The 24495-nt window shown below is 31.9% G+C and overlaps 1 protein-coding gene across 2 annotated transcripts; it reads right to left on the reverse strand.

The window, feature by feature from the left end:
- Positions 1 to 1848: 1848 nt before the first annotated feature.
- LOC142221952 (retinol dehydrogenase 14) lies at positions 1849 to 22460 on the reverse strand. 2 transcript variants are annotated; one of them, XM_075291841.1, is made up of 4 exons: positions 22303 to 22455; positions 14835 to 14975; positions 2846 to 2984; positions 1849 to 2781 (listed from the first exon to the last, which is right to left on the reverse strand). In XM_075291841.1, the coding sequence occupies exons 2-4, from the start codon at positions 14973 to 14975 to the stop codon at positions 2024 to 2026; spliced, it is 1038 nt and encodes a 345-aa protein (XP_075147956.1). In that variant the 5' UTR covers positions 22303 to 22455; the 3' UTR covers positions 1849 to 2023. The 2 variants fall into 2 exon arrangements, with proteins under 2 accessions (XP_075147956.1, XP_075147958.1); XM_075291843.1 differs by lacking the exon at positions 14835 to 14975 and having other exon boundaries at positions 22303 to 22460.
- Positions 22461 to 24495: the final 2035 nt, after the last annotated feature.

Here is a 24495-nt window from a genome sequence, read left to right on the forward strand (position 1 = left end):
AAAATTTAAATCGGCTAACGCTATAAATTTGTGCGGCAAAACCCTGGATTTTGAGGCCATATAAGTTCAAATCGGACGAAAGATATATATAGAAGCTATATCTAAATCTGAATCGATTTTGACCATATTTGGCACATACAATAATATCGTTAAAAGTACCGCTTGTGCAAAATTTGAAGTAAGTCAGGGCAAAACTCTGGCTTTTGAGACCATAAAAGTCCAAATCGGGAGAAAGATATATATCTGAGCTATATCTAAATCTGAACCGATTTTAACAAAATTTGACACACTTAACGATACTATTAAACGTACCCATTGTGCAAAATTTGAAGCAAATCACGGCAAAACTCTGGCTTTTGTGGCCATATAAGTTCAAATCGGACGAAAGATATATATGGGAGCTATATCTAAATTTGAACCGATTTCAATCAAATTTACCAAGCATTGGTAGAATGTCAATTCTACCCTCTGTGCAAAATTTCACGAAGATCGGTAGTAAACTTTGGCCTCTGTGGTCATATGAGTCTAAATCGGACGAAAGACATATATGGGAGCTATATCTAAATCTGAACCGATTTGGCTGATATTTTGCAAGATTTTCGAGATTCGTTAAATATTTGGATGTACGGTATTTCAAGAAAATCGGTTGATAAATACGCTAACTATGACCAAATCGGGGATATATATATACGGCAGCTATATCTAAATCTGAACCGATTTTTTCCAAAACCAATAGCGATTTTCTCTGTCCCAAGAAACGGCCCTATACCAAATTTGAGGGCGATCGGACTTAAATTGCGAGCTGTACTTTGTGCACAAAATTACATATACAGACAGAGGAACGGACAGACAGCCAGACAGACGGACATCGCTAAATCGACTCAGAATTTAATTCTAAGCCGATCGGTATACTAAAAGATGGGTCTATGACCACTATTTCTTAGCGTTACATACAAATGCACAAACTTATTATACCCTGTACCACAGTAGTGGTGAAGGGTATAATGAACTACTTCGTGGGAAAATTTTACTAAATTGTATTCCAGTTTTTGAGATTTCCATAATGTGTTGTGCAAATAATAACAATTTAAATTTTTTCTACCATTTAAAAAATTCTTACGTCCCATAAAAACAAAAATTAATCTAAATCTGAACCGATTTCGCTGATATTTTGCAGGTTTTACGGGACTGGCAAAACATTCAGATGTATGAAATTTGAGGACCATTGGTTCATAAATACGTGAATTATGATCACATCGGTGATAAATATATATGGCAGCTATATCTAAATCTGAACCGATTTTTTCCAACATTAATAGCGATTTTCTGTTACCCGAAGAAAGACGTCATACCAAATTTGAGGACGACCGAACTTAAACTGCGACCTGTACTTTGTGCACAAAATTACATGTACAGACAGACGGACATGGCTAAATCGACTCATAATTTAGTTCTAAGCCGATCGGTATACTAAAAGATGGGTCTGTGACTACTATTTCTTGGCGTTACATACAAATGCACAAACTTATTATACCCTGTACTACAGTAGTGGTGAAGGGTATAAATATTTGCGTCAAACATTATTAACAACGCTGTAATTCATTCTTAATATTTAGGAGAATTGTACGAAAATTTTCATTTAAAATTGACTTATTTATACGGTCATTGAACTTTTTACCCTCGTTTAGTTCTTAAAAATTTTGAGATATACTTAGGATAAAGAAAATGTCATTAAGTTGGGGAAATTTTTTTACAAAAATTAAAAATGAACTAAACATAAATTGCTTTGCTACAAACATAAGTTAAACTTTTCTGTGTATGGTGTTTGGTCATAAAAGTAAGCGAAAGTTTTACGTCTATGTTTTCACAATTGTTTTATTTAAAAAGACATTATAAAAGAACTTAAAGTACATAAGCAATAGACTGTAGATACCACAAGTACTCATACTCATTTAGATAAAAGAAAACAAAAATACAAACTTAATTATACATATGTGTGTGTATGTGCCTTATATAATTTCAGTTACTTTTCCAATATACTGTGTTTGGGTTCGATCTTAGGATCTTGAGGAGTTAATTTAACAATTTTCGCTGATTCTTCCCATATTTTCATGCCCTTCTCTACATCCATGGCGGCTGGATTCAAACTGGCTTCCTTACAATCCATAAAGTATTTACCATTAACATTGGCAACTTCATCGGAGGTGGCCAAATAGATGGTGGTTTGGGCACCACCTTTTGGTGTCTTAAAGAAAGTCTTGGTAAGGGCCTTCATGGGCAAATTTAATGGGAAAGGTACATTACGCCAGATACCAGAATCAATCATACCGGGATGCAAGAAATTAACAGTGACGCCACTGCCAGCCATACGTTTGGATAATTCTCGGGCAAAGAAGATATTGGCATATTTCGAAACATAATACAAATAAGCAGCTGGGAATGTACCAATTGGATTTAAATTATTTTCATTAACTGAAGCCAAACGATAGAGTTCAGAGGCCACAATGACGATACGAGATGGGGCACTCTTTCTCATCAAATCGATAAGTAAATGAGTCAACAAAAATGGACCAAAATGATTGGTGGCCATTGTCAGTTCAATGCCATCGACACTGGTTTGACCACGAAAAGCCAAGGCCATACCGGCATTGTGGATAAGGACATCGATTTTATTCTCTGTCTTAAGGATGTCAGCAGCAAATTCACGAACTGATTTCAAACTGCCCAAATCCAATTTCTTTACAATCAATTTGTTGTTGCCAGTTTCTTTGGAGATTTCCTCTGTAAATAAATTGCATTTTAGTAAGTATTTGTTTAATCGCAATTACAAATATGTATGTGTTACCCTTGGCAGCATTGGCAGTTTCCAAATTTCTGCAGGCCATAATAATGCGAGCTCCACGTCTAGCCAATTCGCGGGTGGTCTCTTTGCCAATACCACTGTTGGCACCAGTAATTAAAACAGTCTTTCCTTCCATTTTTGTCTGAAATTGAGAATATATATGTTATGTTAGTCTTGTTTTATATTAATGAGCTATAAATAATTTTAAAATATTTGGAAAGTTCAGATAAAAAGAGAGGGAGGATTAAATTGGGTAGACTACAATGGTTATCTAAGCAATAGTAACACATAATACTAAATTAAATTAAAGTCTTAATAAAGTAAAAAAAAGTATATATTTTTTTTAAAATTTAATTGATGAAACAAATTTTTTAATTGAAACACAAATCAATCACAATAGTATTAATTATTTTTTAATCGGATCCATTAATTTTTTAATTGACTTTCAATTAATTTTTTAATTGATACTATCGTAAATGTGATTGAAGACATTTCAATTAAAAAATTAATTGGATCAATTAATTTCGTGATTGAATCAGAAACATTTTTTTGTGTGTAGTGAAGAATTCATTTGTAGCCTTACTTTAAATGAAAAAAAAAATCCAGTCAAACACTTCCATTTAGAATATATTTATACTGAAAAAAGCACTTCCAGAAATGTCCTCCAAAAGATGTTCTTTATTTTAACTACACACATTTCTTTTATGAGGAACAAAATTTTAGACAAACAAAATTTCGTTTTGAAGCTAAAGAAATTTTTTTTAAAAAACAAATAAAAAAGGTTAGAGGCCATCGTTTGATCGTTTCTCATAAATACGTCTTTAGTTGCTCTTAAAGAAATACATTGTACACTGAAAACCAGTGATGCCAACTCCCGAAAGGCAAAAAGCACCAAAACTGTATTATAAGTTCTCATATACCACCTCGCACCACAAAAACTACAAAAGCCAAATAAAATTCAAGCTCTTCTATGCTTTCATCCAATTCATTTCGGTCAGTAATGTCTTACAAATTTCAAAATATTTTTTTAAAGGAGAAAAACATTTTTTCGACATTAAATTTGGAAATATTAATATTTATTTCAGTTATGAGTGATTTTGTTAATTTAATACAAACGTTTTTAATTACATCTTTTATCAAGTTCACAAATTCGGCACTTGTCGCTAGACATTTTCCAGCAAAAATTCCTGTTTCCAGGTATGAGTATAAGTACTCGTATGCCTGCGCCAAATTGATTCTAACCAATACCCTAAATACCAATATTGATTAACAAATGAATCTATACCATCTTAATAACAATCAAATTCTACATTTGGCAATGTAGTTGAGTTTAAGCTTTAAAAAAATATTTAACTTAATACTGTTCAAATTGAAAAAAGCACCAAAAGCACTAAATGAAAATGCCAGAAAACATCAAGTTGGTGCTTTTTTGAAAAGGAATAAAAAAGGAAATTTGGTGCTTTTGGAAATCAAAAAGCCCTAAATTTGGTGCTAAAAGCACCAAATTGGCATCACTGCTGAAAAAAAGATTTTGTCTTTACACTAAGAATTTTGGTATTGATTCCGAGCCAAAGGAGAGGAGAATTGAGGTAAGCATTCATTTTGTACACAATTATCTTTTAAATTTTAGTTTTGCGTACTTGATTCTAGGAAACAAATTTCAATTTATTCAATTTTCCGTTTTTTTTTCTTCGTGTGATATGAAAAAATTCAGACTCGATTTTAAGTAGCAAATATGCTATGTTTCAAGTAAAACAGGCTTTAATGTAAAGTATTGAAAAACACCTCCTATATTTGAATGCTTTTTAGCTTTGTAATCAAGATAGAAAAATTCAACAAATTTAAAGACTATTTCATTAATTTTGAAGAATTATTGAAGCGTTGACATTAGTCAAAGAAAAGTTTCTTTCATGTTAAGATACCCAGTTTTAAGTACAATCACTTAACTATTAAGACAAAACGACTTCATTGAAAAGTTTATCGACTTTTTAATAAAGAAAAAAACTTTATGTTGAAAAAAACCAATCTTGATTTAAACTTGTGAAACCGTTTATTCAAATTTTGGTATCTTTTGGTAGAAGTTTTTCAACAATTAAATTATTTTTATGTATACTGACAATATGTGAAAAGTTATACAAATTTCAATGATATTTTGATTTATATAAAATCTGGTATGCACAAGTAACAATTATTAACATATTCTCCCCCACGTAAATTGACTTGGGAAATTTTCATAAATTTATGTGGATTCGACATCAATTAAGGCCAGTTTAGATATAGGTCGTTTGAGGATGCCGACACTTGTTCTAACATCTGCTGATCTTGATATGCCGTCTTTTCCTTTGTACAAATGGACTATTCGACCAAGTCCCCATTTTGATCTAGGAGCGTTCGTATCACATATGAGGACCAAACATCCCACATTCATGTCTTTAGTTGGTAGGCACCATTTCACGCGACGAGTGAGATCGGGGAGATATTCTCTTATCCATCTTGACCAAAATCCATTTTTTAAGTTTTGAGCCACTCTCCATTGTTTTCTCAAACTATTGAGTTTTGGATCGTAAGTTGCAGGTACTTGATTTGAGTTTGTAGTTCCTAGCAGGAAGTGGTTTGGTGTTAAAGGTTCCGGGTCGTGGGGAGTTACTGGAGTATGCGTAAGAGGTCTTGAATTTACTATATTTTCAGCTTCTAGTAGGAGACTGTAAAACACTTCGTATTTTGGGATCATATCTCTCATCAGTACATGTAGTGCTTTTTTAACTGACTGTATTAGTCGTTCCCATGCTCCTCCTGAAGCTGGGTCGAATGGCGTATTGAAAAGCCATTTTATTCCCCAAAAACATGACGATCTTTTAATTTGGTCAAAGTCTAAAAATTCAAGTTCATTTCGAAGCTCTTTTTTTATACCAACGAAATTTTTTCCATTATCGCTTCTTATTTGAGTGGGAATACCTCGTCTGTTTATAAAATTTCTTAAAGCAATTAGAAAGGCATCCGTGGACAAATCGGTTACAATTTCCAAGTGTATTGCCCTTACTGTGAGACACGTAAATAATGCTACCCATCGTTTTTCGTGTCGGCGGTGGAAAGACACATTAAATGGCCCAAATATATCTACTCCTGCATATGTAAAGGGACGAATAAATGGTGTTACCCTATCTGCTGGTAGTATCCCCATTTGTGGTTGAGTTGCGTTTGCCTTCCTTATTTTGCAAAGCACGCACTGATTTTCAATTCTTTTCACTAATACCCTAAGGGAAGGTATCCAATACTTTTGTCTCACCATTCCTATAACAGTCTCTGTGTTTTGATGGCATGTTTTCTTGTGATAGTATTCAACAAGTAAAAACGAAAATCTATGGTCTTTCGGGAGAATAATAGGTTTCTTAGCATAGTCAGACAGTATTTCGGCATTACCTAGTCTTCCTCCGACCCTTATTAGTCTTTGCTCGTCTATGTACGGACTAAGAGACACCATGGAACTGGATTTATCAATTGTCGTTCCTTCTAGCAGCTTTGAATATTCCTCCTGGAAATTTTCTTTTTGAATCTCTCTTACCAAAAAGAATTCTGCATGTTGTATTTCATCGGAATCCAATTCGTTTCCTTTTGTTGAATTTCTTCTTATAATAGAAGCGAATCTCAAAATCCAACCCATGACGCGTATTACTTTAGTGTATTTGGATGACCGATTTATGATGGAATTAACAAATTCGACATTTTGTATTATTATTAATGAAAATTTCGACTTTAAGAATTCATCACTTCTATCTTTTATGTCCAACATCAAATTGTCTTTTGGCCAGTGCTTTTCATCTTGTTTTAGAAAGTCTGGACCAGTTTTCCAACGTCCCTGTGGTTCGTAATTGTATGAAAATCCTCTTGTAGCGGTATCGGCTGGGTTCAAGGCCGTGGGGCACCAACGCCAGTCTGTGATTTCGGAATCCTCTAAGATTTCCGAAACCCTATTTGCAACATACTGCTTATACTTTCTATGGTCTGATCTGATCCACTTTATTACTGTGTGTGAATCACTCCAAAAGAAAACTTCGTTAACCTTTATACGGTCGTGACATGTTGTTATTGTTTGCTTCAATCTTGTTGCCATTACAGCGGATTGTGACTCTAATTTCGGTATCGAATGATAACGTATAGGAGCGCAACTCGTTTTCCCGGCTACGAATACGACGTCTGTCTTTTCTTTGTAAAGAACTCTCCAATAGGCCACAGTTGCCATTGCGTCTTCGCTTGCGTCGCAGAACATATGTAGCTCGATTTTCACTGCTGGGTCAATTGAAAAATAATACCTGGGTATTGCATATTGAGCGACTTTGTCCAAATTTTGAAGCCATTTTTTCCATTTCTCATTTATTTCTTCAGGCAAACTATCGTCCCATTCGACTCCACATTGCCATGCCTGTTGCATCAAAATTTTCACCGATATCATATAATCGGCAACAAATCCGAAGGGATCGAAAACGGACATTGAAGCACTGAGAAGTTGTCTCTTTGTAGGGATTACTTTCATTTCTAAAACTTCCTTTGGAACTTTGTGAAATTGAAGTTTGAAAAGAAATACGTCCAAGCGTGGGTCCCAATTCATTCCCAGAATTCGTTCAATGTGATCTTTACCAATATGTACAGTGTTATCGTTTGATATACCTAGGGTTAGCGCTACGGTTTTCGAATTTGTAACGAGATTATGCATAGTAAACCCCCCCGCTTGGTGAATATGTTTTATATTTTGAACAACCCTAATGGCTTCTTCGTTTGTCTCAAAACAGTCAACATAATCGTCGACATAGTGATTATTTATAACACTATACGAAGCTCGCGGGAACATTTCAGAAAACTCGGCCGCGTTAGTATTCTTAACATACTGTGCAGTACATGGGGAGCATGTAGCTCCAAAAATCATTCTCTGCATCACGTATGTCTTTGGCGGCTTGGAAGGATCTCCGTCTCTCCACAGGAATCTCTGAGCATCTTGGTCTGGGGTTACTATCTTCACTTGATGGAACATTTCTTTTAAATCGCCGCACACTGCAATTGGAGCTTGTCGAAATTGAAATAATACTTTAATCAACGGCTGATTTAAATCAGGGCCTGGAAGTAGAGCCTTATTCAATGAAATTTTGTCTACTTCTGCTGCGGCATCAAATACAAGTCGAAGCTTTTTTTTGGTTTCAGTTTTTACGCCAAAATGTGGCAAGTAAAAACATTTCCCGTTTCTTGTGGATGCTTCTTCTTCAGATAGAATTCTTGCGTATCCTTTGTCAATATATTCTTGTATTTTGTTCCTATATTCTTCAGCGTATTGGGCGTCTTTTCCCATTTTCTTTTCTACGAGTTTAAGGCGGTTGAAGGCCATGGCATACGTGTTTGGGAATCTTTCAAATTCATTTCTCCATAAGAGTCCAGCCTCAAATCTATCCCCTTCTTTTTTTACCGTTTGTCTAAGAAGCTCTAAAGCCCTTTTATCATTTGGGGATATAGTCGGCTCTGTATGGCGTATACCGAAAGTTTCAATACCAAAATATTCCTTCATTAGACTTTCTAGTTTTTCAAATTTATCAGGCTCGTCGAACGTATTTAGTGGCCGTAAGTGACAAGAAACAAAGTCCTTCTTGATATTTTCTTCCACTGGTCCATATACTAGCCAACCAAGTCTCGTTTTAGTTTCAATAGGTTCAGAAGGTGATCTCATCTTGGGTGTTTCAATCGGAACGGTTAGGAAGGCATGAGCAAGGCTGATAATCATCTTTAGCTTCACGTCATTATAGCTGGAAAAGGGACATTCGACTTTAGTTATCTTGTTATCAAATTTTTGCAGCGGCAAATCAATTTTATCTGTAGAATAGACATTTTTCATATTATAACGCTCGCAATCTGGACCTCTTCCACTTATTGTGATATCCACGATTTCAACACTTTCCCGCGATACCTGGCGATTAATCCATTGAATTTCTAAGACGTCTTTTCTACCTTTCAATCCCAACAGATTTTTTACTTCCTCGTCAATCATCGAAACATTTGCTCCGTCGTCTATAAATGCATATATTTCAACGGTCCGGTTTGAGCCATATAAACGCACCGGAATTATCTGAAACAATACTGATTTTGCGTTTACCTCTGCTAGACAACTTCGGGCTTGAGTTTCAAATACTTCGGTTTTACCTTGCTCCTTGCTGTTATGTAAAACTTCGTTATGAATACTACAACATCCATTGATTCCACACTGTTTTTTTGAAAAACAGTTTTTTGTCTGATGTCCAAATTTTAAGCACGAGAAGCATAGCTTCAAATTCTTTACCTTTCTCCATTTAACCTGAACTGGAAGGTTTGCAAATGTTTGGCATACAGAGAGTGACTTACAATTTTCTTTACAAATCGGACATTTTCTGTCGTTAATTGTAACACAAGCGAATTTTTTCTTAGCCTCCTTGGAGTTCATAGGCAGAGAATCCTTGACTATGTTAATTACTTTTCGGAGCTCTGATAACCATTCTGCAAATTCTCTGACAGTAGGCATGTGGCCAAGCTGAAGCGATTTTTCTGCCCACGATAGTCTTTTATTTGGCGGAAGTTTTGCTACCAGCTCACTTAGCAGTAATGGGTTGGCAAGGTGATGGTATCCCCCTACGGAGCTGAGGAATGCAGTCATGGTTCCCACCTTGTGGGTGAATTCAATTAAGGCATCTAGGTCCGAATCTTCCACGTTTGGTAAAGATCGTATTTTTTCTGTCTGCGATCTTATTAGCTGTTCTGGCCTGCCATAAGACTCCTCCAGCGTTTTTATTATGTCGCTCACATTTTTCGAAGATGTTAGTAATGACTCTACCGTCTCTCTTGCTTTTCCTTCTAAGCAGTCCCTTAACCGCATTATATTGTGTAGGTCAGAGTATTGAAATTCTTCTGTGGTGGTTAGGAAAGATTCTTTAAAGGTAGGCCAGTCTTCCGGTATTCCGGAAAACTTTGGTAAGGGGTAGATTTTCTTAGCTCGATGTATAATAGGCTGCGATTCGAGGACAGGTTGAATTGTCTGTCCAGTTCGGTTGGGAGCCATTGGCGGTTGTTGATTTTGTTCGTGGTTATTTAAAGATAAAATTGTACTTACATTTTGGTTTGGTTCCCTAATTACTGATTGATTTAGTTCTCGAGAAATTTCATCTCTTACTTCTGCGCGAAGTGAGGTTAGTGACTCCCGCATTTGAATATTGTTGTTTTCAACCATGACTTGAATAGATGATATTTGACTCGAAAATAATAGCCTCATGGACTCGAATTGTTGTTGAAACATTGCAGTTACTTGGTTCAATTCAATATTTGGCGAAGTTATTGATTCAGGTGACGACGATGGTAAGGGAGGATGTAAATCGACCAACGGGATATTTGTTTCCTGGTGTTCTCTAGCTGGCGAGTTTGGTCTTCCACTTACTTGTTCTTGATGAGGGGAATCCTTTTCCGGAAGCCCTCGGGATGGTGAACGTGTCAATGGCATTATTGGCGAAAGACCCTGTAGTCTTCTACTTTTTCTCATAAATCTTCTACGTTAGAAGCAGATTGTTCCCAATATGAACAAATATCTTTATTTCAGTGATCCTTCACAAAAACAGATCCTATTCTCGTTTTCAAAACAAAATTTGAATAAATAATTGTTGAAAAAAACCAATCTTGATTTAAACTTGTGAAACCGTTTATTCAAATTTTGGTATCTTTTGGTAGAAGTTTTTCAACAATTAAATTATTTTTATGTATACTGACAATATGTGAAAAGTTATACAAATTTCAATGATATTTTGATTTATATAAAATCTGGTATGCACAAGTAACAATTATTAACACTTTATATCAGAGAAATGCGCCTTCTATGGTAGGCAAAATTCGAATTCGTATTTTATTGATACTAAAATTTTGTCTCACGACAATATTTTTTCTTCAGTGTATGTATGTACAGTAAAACGCCCTATATTTTGTCCACATTTGGGAGGTGTCCAGTTATAAGAGGTTATGCTTAAAGTGTTAATATAACAAACGTACTTATGAGACGTGTCCCAAGTTTGCGAGTTTTCACTGTACAAAGTTCTCAAAAAAATATAAGTTTCTTAAACAAACATAAGTTTCTCAAAAAAATGTTCACCTTTTTTCCTTCTAGTTGAGAAAATATTAGGGCAAACATCAATAATAGCCACTTTACATCCATGTGCAGTTCAACATCATTATAAAGATATTAAACATTTCAAAATGTTTTCATTTATATTCTTTTAATTGAATACTTTTTATTGTTATTTATACACACTTTCATTAGCTTTAAATACAATATTAGCTATGTATTTTTATTTTGCCGAAAATAACAGTTCGTTTCTATTGAATTTGTGTAAATGTTTCAAATAAAAAAAAATACAGTATTGAAACTCTAAAAAACTAGATTCATTAACTAAATTGTTTGAAAACCGGAAAGGGAGTGGTGGTAAATATGTTTACCAAAAAATATATCTACCTAATATACTAAATCGTCTGTCATTGATTTTTGTTATCATTTGCAAATATCTAAATATTTAGTCTATGACATTGACATTGGATTTTTTTCGCATATCGGTCTATAATGCTAAACATTATAGTCTATTGTAGGTATTGATCATCAACACATATTCAGTATATTGTAGTCATCCAATAAAGAGATCAGAAGTGAAAAGAGAGATACTATTTGCTCTACTCTTTTTTTCATACATAGTAGCTAACACAAAATGTTTCCAATTCAATAGACCATTGTTTTGAGGGAAAATATTCTTTTTTATTCTAATGGCAAAAGTATGTGGAAATAACCTAAATTTAGAAATCCATTCATTTTTGTTCTACACAGAAAAAAATATCAACAAAATATTTCCAATTAAAAAGTTGATTGAAGTAGAAATTTTTTTCAATTAATAATTTAATTGATACAAATAACTTTTTAATCAAGATAGAAACCTTAAGTTAATTAAGTCAATGATTGAAAATTTTTAAATTTTTTATCAAAAAATTAATTGATTCAATTAACATTTTAATCAAACTCGGAAGACTAAGTCAGTAAAAAAGTGATGGATTTTTTTAATTTTTAAATACAAAATTATTTCAAAATATATTTTTTTTGTTAATCAAACTAAAAATACAAAGTCAGATTAGAAAGTAATTGAAAATAGTTACCATTTTAATTAAAATATTAATTGAGTTTTGCAATCAACATCAATTAAATTTTTAATTGAATCAATCAAAAAATTAATTGAAATTTTCAAATTAAATAAATTATTTTTTTAATCAAATAGTTTTTAATTTTCAATTAAAAATGTGATTGATACTATCATTTTCGTGGTTAAAGACATTTCAATTAAAAAATTAATTGGATCAATGATGCCAGGATAGGGATTTCTAATCAGAATCAATACTTTTGAACTTTCAAAATTCTTTAAAAAATTTTAAAACATTTTAATTTGGAATAATCGACTTTTTTAAATTTTGAAAAAAAATTTTTTTTTGAATTTATAAAAAATTTTGTAAATTTAGTTTTATTTGCTCTCAACAATTTTTTAGAGCACTTTGACTTTATGACGCCATTTCTGTAGATAAATGTGCTTTTTTGTCTCCTCATCATGGCCCAGCAAAAAAAAACGTTGCCAAAAAAGTAGTGAAAATGTTATTTTTGGAGCCGGAAGCGGTGAAAAATTGGCACAGAAGCGATAAATTTAACATGGGCTTGACATAGGACAATTTCAACAGCCGTTGTGATTCGAATTCATTGTTTTGGATGCGAATTAAAAAAAAATATAACATATTGCCGAATAAATAATTTTTATATTTTTTATAATTTTTAATACATTCTAACGCTTAAATGATGTCAAATATTTTCAAAAATTCCCAATTTTTCTAAATTTGACTAAAATTTTAATAAGTTGTACCATTTTATTAATTCTCACTCTGTTTTTAACCCATTTGAAACAAAAAAAGTTAAAATTACCCATTAGAAATATGAAAGAATTAATTTATAAAAAAATAAATTAAAAGAAGTTCCTGTGTGAATAAAATAAAAACATCTTTTGGAAGACATTTTTGGAAGTGCTTTTAAAGTTGTGCCTTTGGAACAACTTCCAAATTTTTGCTGGGGAGTTTTTCAAACAATTTGCTGTTACGCTCACTAAGAGCTCCCTTTACCGAAAATGAATGCACATATAACGAGTAATTTCTCAATGAGGAAATTCAAAACACACTCAAAAAAAAAAGTGAACCCTCTATTTCACTAAATCCAATTTAACTTTATTGTAGTTCATGGAATTATTATGTTTTGAGAAAGTTTCGTTAACTTTAACAATTTTTTGCGTTCGTTTGTTAGATGGACTAAAAACACGGGAAAAACTATACACAAATGAGGTATATAGATTTACTAAATTCGTAATTTTCACTAAATAGTTCATTATTTCTTTAAATTTGTAAATTTTACTACAAATACGTCCATCGTGAACTTCATATGGCACTAAATAAATTCTTGCAATTTTGAATTGAAATCCAATTTTTTCCTTCAAACTACAATTTTTTTTTTTAAGAAATGAAAAAAATTTAACTTGATTTTGTCGAAAAATATTTACTTATTTTTGTGATATCGGCGTGATATCAGCGTTTGTAATACTGTTTAGTTAAAAATTTCTTAAAATAATTTAAATTTTCTAAAATTAACCAAAATTTTATTTCCTGGTGGGTTCACTCTATTTTCAGTGCAAACAAAATAAGAAAATCGCATCAATAACAATTTTGGCATCAATTGCCAGTGTTCAGAGACTCGATAGTAACTCACCGTAGTAAAGAATAGTGCAGAAGAAGATGAAAAAAACATACCTAAATTGACAAAAAAAATGTTGTCGTAAGCTAAACAATTTCAAGCCTAGCTTAGAAAACACATTTCGCTGATAAAAGAAATTTTTACTTTATAAAAGTCAATTTTCCATTAGAGCTATTTGGCTCTATATAGAGAAAGGCAATTTGATTCTAAAATGCTTATCCTTACTTAAAGAAGATTACATTAAACTGAAGTGTTATGGCTTTAATAAACCTGACCCATTTCTTAAGTATTGTAGAAATTGTCATTATATTCCGATATTTAATTTTGCAGTTAACATATTTGTGAAGATATGATAAAATATGAAAAAAGTCTTACATTATTTTTTTTTTTTCACAGTATCAAGTACACAAAACCTATATTATAAAGTGAATTGGGTTTTATATGTAGCCTTAGTGTAATTCCTATATTTTTTGGTTCGGAATCAATGACAAAGTAATTAAAGAAAAATTTTTGGAATAAATTATTTTTTTAGAGTAAGCATATTTGAAATCTTTCTTCCACAGTATAAACAAATTGGAAGACTTTTATACAATAAGTTTATTATTTGGTATTTTGAAAGGTGGGTTGAGGAAACAAATGTTAACATGTAACCCCTAATGTTTATTTTAACAAAAAAGGAAAGAAAAATATATAGTTTCGGAATGATGAAGTTTTCATATAATAAAAAAAAAAAACAAAACGTTTCCGATTCCGTGGAAATATATCTTGATTATCCAACACTATCGACATCTGTCACCTCTGTCATATAAACTGTATTTAAATAGGTTTCGGGTCAAGATCTTTTCGATTTATCATTAGTTTTTTTTTTCAGAGCACTTTAACTTTATAACGTCATTTCCTCAGTAAATTCTTCCGGCTCAAATTGTTTATTGAGTTTAGTATTTTTCCACAAATCGCTTACTATTACATTGAAAACGCATACGTAGATAATAACTGGGAAATACCATTAGGCCACAATTTGTAGTACATATTTACATTTATTAGAATAAGAGTAATGACAATATAGGGGGGATTTTTTTTGCTTATTTACAATAATCAAAAGACGTACTTAACAAAAAAGGGAAATTCAAATAGGGATTCTACAAAAGATCACTATGGGGATGGCAAAAAATATATTACCTCAGTAAAACACCTTCCGGCAGTTATACGCAAATAAAATCTTATACTTAATAAAGTGGCAACAAACCCAGAGATTACAGCCATTATGCTAATATCACGCATATAATTATCGCTGCTAGGCAACCAAGCCAACAAACCCATCTACAAAATATAGATGTGCATATATTTATTTATTTTATTTTTATTATAATTTTGTGTTTTCATTCAATATTCATTAAGGAGGTTAGCAACGTAACTGTCTAATCTTAAGATATATATAGTTCGAAAATTTCTCTCTTAAAAGTTTATATGCTGCTATTATATATTATGTTAATCGATTTTGACGTGATATTAAATCAAAGCAAAAATTCGAATTTAAATTTGACTCAATATACATATTTTGGTGGAATATGCAGAATGCAATGGGATTTTAGGTCGATGTCCAATCTTTATAATTTTTGTTTGTTTTTTGAATGGAAGATTTTTGCAAACGTTTATGACCATTGAACTTTATTTTTGCATATGCTAATATTGCCAAGGCCACTAAAGTTTACATAAAAAAGATGTATTTCAAGTTGTAAGCATTACCTTGGAATTATGTGCATTTTTTGTCAAAATATTACAGACATAAGAAATGCAATATAGAAATTGCCTTTTTCTGTTTTTGAAAATAGTTTGTCAATGTCGAAGTATACTCGTATATCGATCAAACATTTGTGAAAAGTACATTTGTAATTAAATATGAAGAAAGATATAAGTTCGAACTGTTCCAACTACACACTAAAAAAAGTGAATCTTCTATTTCACTAAAGCCAATTTAACTTGATTTCAGTTCATGGATGATCTGCTGAATTCGAAAAAAATGTTTAATAATTTTTTATGGAACAGTTTTTGAGATATCCCGTTATTTTTAGTTTTTCGCTCTTTTTTCACTAAACAAATTATATCTCGAGTTAGAAATGTCTGATTATATCGTTTTTTCACTAAATATAAAAAAATTTTTAAAAAAATTTTTCGAATTCAGCAGATCAAAATTCATAAGAAAAGTTGTCTCTCATCAAGTGTACATGGAAAAAAAATTTGTGTGCATACATTAGTTAAATGAACTAAAAAAAGGGGAATGAAGAAAACAGATATACTAAATTCGTACTTCTCACAAAATAGTACATTATTTCTTTAAATTTGTAAATTTTACTACTATGCGCCCATCTTGAACTTCGTATGGCACTAAAGACATTCTTGCAATTTTGAATTCCAATTTTTTCCTTCAAACTACAAAATTTTCTTGTTGAATTTGTCGAAAAATATTTACTTATTATTTAGTTAAAATTTTCTAAATATAATTTTTCTAAAATTTATCTAATTTTTCAAAATTTCCAAATTTTTCGAAAGTTTTTCTTCCTGCTGGATTCACTGTTTTTTTCAGTGCATGATACCCTAAACCAATATTAATTGAAATTAATTTATCCAATTCATTTTTTAACTTAATTTCCTACAATCACGAAAATTATAGTGTAAATCCCAGAATAAAATTGAATTAAAAAATATACTTTATTAAAAAAATTAATTGATTTCTGCGACACATTAAATTTTATTTCAATTAAAAAATGTAATTGATTTTGGTCAAAAAATTTTTTAATTGAGATAATAATTTATTTATTGTATTATTGCTTATTTGTTTTGTCTTTTAGATGACATAATTTTCTTGTAATAACATAAAAAATAGAATGAACCATTTAAATTTTGAAACAAATTATTTCCGAACAATTTTCAATTATATTTTTAAAATGAAATAATTAATATTTTAATTAAAAATGTAATAAAATTTAATTTAATTAAAAGGTGGGGCGTATCAATTGTAACTAAATTTTATTTTATTTTACTGATTGTAACATAATACTAATAAGTTCACTCAAAAAAAGTGAACCCTATATTTAATTTTATTTTAGTTCATGGAATTATTACGTTTTAAGAAAGTTTCCATGATTTTAATAATTTTTTGCGTAAGTAAGTTCGGCCAGGCCGAAGCTTATGCGCCCTCCAACATGGATTGCGTAGAAACTTCTACGAAAGACTGTCATCCACAATCGAATTATTTGGGTTGTGGTATCTTAAAACTTCTTAACATCGTTTTCCAAGTTGCGAGTTAGTCCATACGTGGTATATACTAGACAAAAAAGGTATGTATAGGTAAGTCTACAAATAATTACGAATCGATATGGACTTTTGCACGGTACGTAGAGACCCAGAATTGAAATATGGTGGTCGCTTATATTGGGGTTATATATAATTATGAACTTGATATGGACCAATTTTTGTATGATTGGGGATAGATTTATATGAGGGATATATATAACTATAGACCGATATGGACCTAGTTAGGCATGGTTATTAACGGCCATATACTAGCACAATGTACCAAATTTCAACTGACTCGGATGAAATTTCCTCCTCCAAGAGGCTCTAAAACCAAATCTCGCGATCGGTTTAAATGGGGTCTATATATGATTATGGACTGATGTGGGCCACTTTTGGCATGGTTGTTGGATACCATATACTAACATCACGTACCAAATTTTAACCGAATCGGATAAATTTTGCTCTTCCAAGGGGCTCCAGGGGTCAAATGTGGGGATAGATTTATATGGGGGCTATATATAATTATGGACCGATTTCGACCAATTTTTGCATGGTTGTTTGAGGCCATATATAAACACCACTTATCAAATTTCAAATGAATCAGATGAATTTTGGTCTTCCAAGAGGCTCCGGAGGTCAAATCTGGTGATCGGTTTATATGGGGGCTATATATAATTATGGACCGATGTGGTCCAAGTTTTGCATGGTCATTAGAGACCATATACTAACACCATGTACCACATTTCACCCCAATCGGATGATATTTGCTTCTCTTAGAGGCTCCACAAGCCAAATGGGGGGATCGGTTTATATGGGGGCTATATATAATTATTGACCGATGTGGACCAATTTTTGCATGGTTGTTAGAGATCATATGCTGACACCATGTACCAAATATCAGCCGGATCGGATGAAATTTGCTTATCTTAGAGGCACCGCAAGCCAAATCTGGGGATCGGTTTATATGGGGGCTATGTGGACCAATTTTGGCATGGTTGTTAGAGACCATATACTAACACCATGTACCAAATTTCAGCCGGATCGGATGAAATTTGCTTCTCCAAATTTGGGGGTCGGTTTTTATGGGGGCTATACGTAAAAGTGGACCGATATGACTCATTTGCAATACCATCCGACCTACACCAATAACAACTACTTGTGCCAAGTTTCAAGTCGATAGCTTGTTTCGTTCGGAAGTTAGCGTGATTTCAACAGACGGACGGACGACTCAGAATTTCACCACGACCTAGAATATATATATATACACTTTATGGGGTCTTAGAGCAATATTTCGATGTGTTACATGGTGGAGGGTATAAAAATTATATACAAATGAAGCATAAAGATTTCGCAAATTTGTGTCTCCGACAAAATAGTTCAGAATTTCTTAATTTTTTCTGTCAATTTTAAAAAATATATATATATGAAAAATAATAGTAATTTCTGTTTTAAAGATAACTTCATATATTTAAGAAAGATTGTGGAGTTTAAACTAAGCAAAACATTAATATGGAAATTCTTTTCACATTTGAAAAAATTTTGCTAAAATCAAGTAATTTTCCCGAAAGGTGAATCGTCTATAAATGTTTTTGGGACATTCAGACGCATAGCCTTTTTTGTCGTTAGCGGCCAGTTTTTATTATTGGTATACAGTGTTGAAAGTTGTTTTCTTGTTGAAAATAGGTTTCACCAGCGCAGTTGCCACATCTAATATTATTTTAAGAACTGTAGTGTGACTGAGTTTCTATGCACGCACAGAAAAAAATGTTTGGACATGGTTGCCGCATCCATTTAATGCTTATCTAGAGTAGGTAATGGTCGCGAAAATCATGTATTTTGTCTTTGTAAAACTAATTTTCGATCGGAGAAAAATATATGTTGGCAATAAGCATTTAAATGGTTCCCAAATGCCACAAACATGTTCTACTATTTAAATGATAGAATTTGAGACCATTACATGGTCGAGAAAATCATGTACCTGACCATTCATTTTTTTTTTACTTTTTTGCAGAGAAAAAAGTATTTTTTAGGTTACGTATAGACATGTCTAGAACCATTACATGGTCATAAAGTCCATGTACATTGTTTTCGTGACCATTTAATTTTTTATTTTATTTTTTTTTTTGCAGCGAAAAGAATTGTATAAAAACATTAAGCAGGTACACACGATTTTTATTTTGCGCGTCAGTCATGTATTGATTGTTTCTTGGAATGGACGGAGAATACCGAATTACTGAGTTTTATGTTAATTTATTTATTCAAAAGTGGCACGTGAACACAAAAAAGGAAAGTGTAATTGAAAAAAATGTACCTGTATTTTGTTCTGCATTTTGATATATGGTATAATTTATTTTTATTTGCAGTTACATGATGTCTGCGTTGGTACATTTGATGAACACGAAGTAAATATGGAATGATTACTTATTGTTGAAATTGAACCAAAATAGAGTGTGTAAAAATATGTGATGTTTGCTTGCACGACATTATAAATACAAATAAACAATGAATTAGTTTATAAATAAATAAAAACAAATAAATAAAGTTAATTTTGTGTTTTCTTTTCTCAAGTGGCGTCCTTTTTTCGACGATGAAAAAAATTTTTTTCATAAAGATCAAAACATTTTAGGTTGTGACCATGTTCTTTTAACTGGAAGAAAAACATTTTTGACGAATACCATAACATTTTAGATCGTGACCATTGTCTTTTAATGGAAACAAAATTATTTTTATCATTATAATAACATTTTAGATGCGGACAATTTTATTTTTCTTAGAACCATGTTCACTGAGCCAACATGGTTGCAGGTTAAAATGTTACATGGTCGTCGCAAAAATAGCTCCTATCATATTATTTTACTCTTCGAATATGATTGTGACAATCATGTTTCTTCTCTGCGTGTGCTCATTATAAAAATGGCTAGCAAGGTCTTTATGTATAGTTGTAGCTGGCTGTTTGACCAATATGTCTTAAGGCAATCAATGTAATATGGCATTAAAAAAAATCTGCATATGTCCTAATAAATACACCTGAGATACACAATGTCGCCATTCGATTATTTTTTCTAAATATATAGTATATCTAATTGTATATGGTAATCAGACCCATAATATTATTCTATGTCACCATCTTTATACTTTCATTTTCTAAAGAGAGCAATAGACTGGTTATAGCAACATTCCATAGTAAATTCCTCCTTGGGGAATATCTCCCTCTACATACAAAAATTTCTATGCCATGGAATAGCTCAAAATGACTTTTGGCGTTGTAGTAGTAAAGCAATCGAGTATGGACTATATATTAAGCAATTGGTACTGAGAAATTGTAACAGCATGCGATAGAGATTCATACTAGAATTTTTTTATTACCATATAAGTTAACTATGCAATAGTGAGATTCTATAAATTTTTGGTTTTAGAACATCATTTTTGCTACTGTAGGGCATATTTTACATTTTTTCATCTCTAGGGGATTTTTTCAATTAAATAACAATTTTATTTATATCTACAAAGTAAGATTAGAACGATCCAAACAATGTGTGAATTTAATTACCATTTCTATTAACACTTTGAATTTTATTACCTAACTTATATTTCAGATAAAATTCTTAGAGACCGCCATTTTACTCAATACAACTAACCTGTTTTTTTGCAAATCCCTTAAAGTATAAACAGTTTTTCTTTTCAATATTAATATAGTAAATGTAATAATTAATATGTGTATATTAACTAATAATTAAATGATATGACTTTCAATGTCAATAGTTCTATGGCTGTTTATACACTAAACCTAAGGTTACTGGCCCATATATGAAACTAGTGTACCTGACAAGCATTAATTATTTTATAATAAAATATATCAAAACTATTATATTATTATATAAATAATACAAGCGTAAATCCATCGTTATGAAATACATATCTATTTAGTATTGATGTTATAAAACAAAAATATATGACGGTGTTATCACACCTTTTGTGTTTCCACATTCAAAATTTCGAATTGTGATTTTAGGCTAAATACATGAAACAAATAATAAAACATAGATCAGTTTGTGCTATTATTAGGGTAGGTCGTTGTTTGAATTAAAACAATAAATTTATGTGTCCAAGTAACCTTAAAGACTGGAAACACTAGAAGTGATTATTCCCTTTTACAGTTAATGGAGACATCCCAAACAATGAAAAAAAGAATAAAATTAATATTTCCTATTACATATATTTTTCAAAAATAACTAGTTTATCCCAATAGTTGTTTACATAAATTTAAACAAAATCTCAACAAAATTAATTTAATTTGAAAAAATGTTAATCTAATTTGAGTTATAAAAAATCAAAATTTTGTAGGTGGAATGCGTCGCCTACTCAATTCCTTGCCAATAGTTGAACCTAATTATATATCAAGAAATTTTTCAATGAAATATTACTAATGATGACACTTATGCCATAATTATTGACCAAACATCATCCACAAATGCCAATAATCTCCACACGTGCAGACTGAAAAAGCTTCTTTTTGCGTTTTTAGGGTCCTGGACGTCCGTCCGTACATCGGCCCAGCAATTTCTTGTTTCCAAAAAACACAGCTCAAAATGTTATACAATCCCTATATAACTATGATGTTATTTTTGGATGGGTAATATGGAACTTTTTTGTCGCAAAAATGTAATTTTCTCTAATTTTTACAGATTCCTCCATATTTTACAGATTAACTATACCAGTAGTGTTGGTTGAGGATATAATATAGTTGGCTTTTATATAAGTGGGCTTTTATTAACTAATTTCAAAGTTGATTTAGCGTAATCCAATTTTTTTTTGTTTTACTCATATGCGAACAAGAGCAAAATATGCATTTTCGAACCACCCTAATCATTTTATGCAATCATTAACATAAAACTTAAAAAAAAGTTCAATGTCGAGACCAAAGAAAATACTTGTGTAACTATGTAGCCATCATAAACAGCACAAAAACACAATACAAAACAAACGATAAGAAACACAAAACGAATTCGATATCATGATAAAATGAAACTAAAGTTAATGACCGCAAAAGTAGCCGTGTAGTAGGGAAGATGGAACGGAAGAAGAAAACATTCCACGTCATTGAAAACTATGGAAAATAATTGGTGATGCTTCTTCCAACACTTACTGAAGTGGAGGCCAAACAATGGATTTCAGTAACAAGTAAAACATACATACTTGCATGTTTACTAAATTACAATTGGGGATAGCGACACTTTCCCAAAAGATTAATTAAATTTCTCCAAATGAAAAATTTTTTTGTCAACCCACCCTCATTACCACTTAATTATGCCATATTTCTCTGGGATTATATGTCATTTTTTTTACTTACCTTTTATGTGAGTGTTTTACAACAGTAGTTAATAAAAAAAGTATTTCTCTTCTATATGATTGCACTTATTTACAAGCCCCGGCTTCAATCTTTGGAGTTAATAAAATGTATACAACCTTCGCCTTGAACGTTTTCTTTAAGACTGGCCTTTAAAGCCATGAATTGAGCTTCTCTATATTGAAACTCATAGTAAAGCCACGTCTTGTTTGTATAAGTTACGTTTTAGTTTACACTGCTGTGTATTGGCCTACTTCTCATTTGAACTATGTCTCCTACCATTCTCACACAACTTCGGTAACAGGTTGTTTTACGCTGAGATTGCATTTATTGTTAAAGTCAAAACAACCAAAACTCAGAGACCAAACATTGTAAGTATTCGCTTTGATGCATTTTGTTTTCTTTCGATTTCCTTTTAACATTTTTTCACTCGCTCTCTCTCTCTTTCAGATTTTTTGATGCCTCATTATATTTTACTGTGATTGTTGTTGATTTGAATTTTAGTTTTTGGGGCCACTTATTGAGTACATGCATCAAGTTTGTTGCTTAAGTCTTTTGTTTACTCTGAGAAACAGAGAATATATTTCCTTTGTTCGTTTGTTAAACTAATATTGGTAGCAGCATCATGCGCTCAATGAATGTTGATGTATGTATCTATGTCAGAGTTTAAAGTACTTTATGGGTGACTCTATGAAATCGAAATTATATCTCTGTATTGCAAAATTGTCGCCATATTTTCATTAAGAAAGCGAGTTCAAAGAGTCATTGGCAATTCGTTGAAATACATAACACATTTGTGCTTAAATGGCTTTATATCAAAGTTTTATTTTCTTTATTGAACTATATAATGAATGCAAATATATATTTAACAAAGAAATTCAAAATAGAATGCCATACTGAAAAACACGCAAGAAACTAATACTTTAAGCTTAAGAACACATTAGTCTGAACTTACTTAGGTGGTCTTAAGCTTAATTTTAAATGATATTAACCTATAAATAAATATATAAAAAAGTCGTAATTTTAGACAATAGATTCCATAGCTTTTTAATGCCTAACGGGTTAGAGGTGTATTCAGGAACCAGTAGGACGAACAGAATGAGGTTAGAGATGTATTTCAATAGGGTAATTAGGTACGTTTATGGACTGCGCACACATGATCATGTATCGGCATATGTTAGGGACTTTTTGGGTTGTGCTTTTGACAATTTTATAAAGATTAGCCTGATGACACTAGTTTATAAAGTATACAAGGCCAGAAGTCCACAATATTTATCATCTCATTTTCGGTTTGGGTCATCTATCAGATCTCATTCCCTGATATGTCCCCGGTTTAATACCCTGATAATGCGGAATTTATTTGAGGTAAGGGTATGTCGTATCTGGAATATATGTATTCCATATAAGGGTAGACATTTTGGCCATTCAGTTCAAGAGTTTGATATCGGATAAAGTGTTGATAATGGGTAAATTTTTTTTTGTTTTGTGGGGAAACGTTTCATATCCATGAACATTCTATTTTTTTACCTTATGTTATATATAAATGAATCTTAGTGTCATGATACATTACTCTGTAATCATTTTGGCCCTTTTACGACTTATAGATTATGAATAAAATATTGAATTGAATACATTTCAATTCCAGCATTACTAAGAGGGGATAATACACTGCTGAAAAACTCTTTTAGTGTTTGGCCGAAGCTGGGATTGAACCCATAACCCTTTGTACGTATTGCTTACTACTGCACCACGGTGGCCAGTGTTGCCGGATATTGGTGATTATTCCCAAAGTTGGGGATATTTTTCGAGGATGGACAGGAACATTTTGAGTTGGGGACTTGGGGATCAGGGTTGGCCTGTCGAAAATTATGACTTTCGCGACATACGTGTACGACGGTATTATACGTATATCGCAAAAGTCGTAAACTCTTTCTACATTTCTAATTTTGGATAAACGAAATTGTGAATACTTTTTAATTTAATTTAGTTTGATGGCCTGTTCCTGTATATCGAACGAAAGCTTTCTTTCGTATTCCAAACGAAAGAAAATTGATTTTTGTTCTTCTATTTCGAAAGGCAAGTCACTTCATATTTTGTTGTCGAGCAATAAACGAACATATACAATAAGTGTCAAGAAAAAAGTAAAAATGTTGTTAACAAATGAATGAATTCTCAGGCGAAAAATTTGAAAATACT

Source organism: Haematobia irritans, chromosome 1, assembly GCF_050003625.1.
Source record: "Haematobia irritans isolate KBUSLIRL chromosome 1, ASM5000362v1, whole genome shotgun sequence".
Lineage (NCBI taxonomy): Eukaryota > Metazoa > Arthropoda > Insecta > Diptera > Muscidae > Haematobia > Haematobia irritans.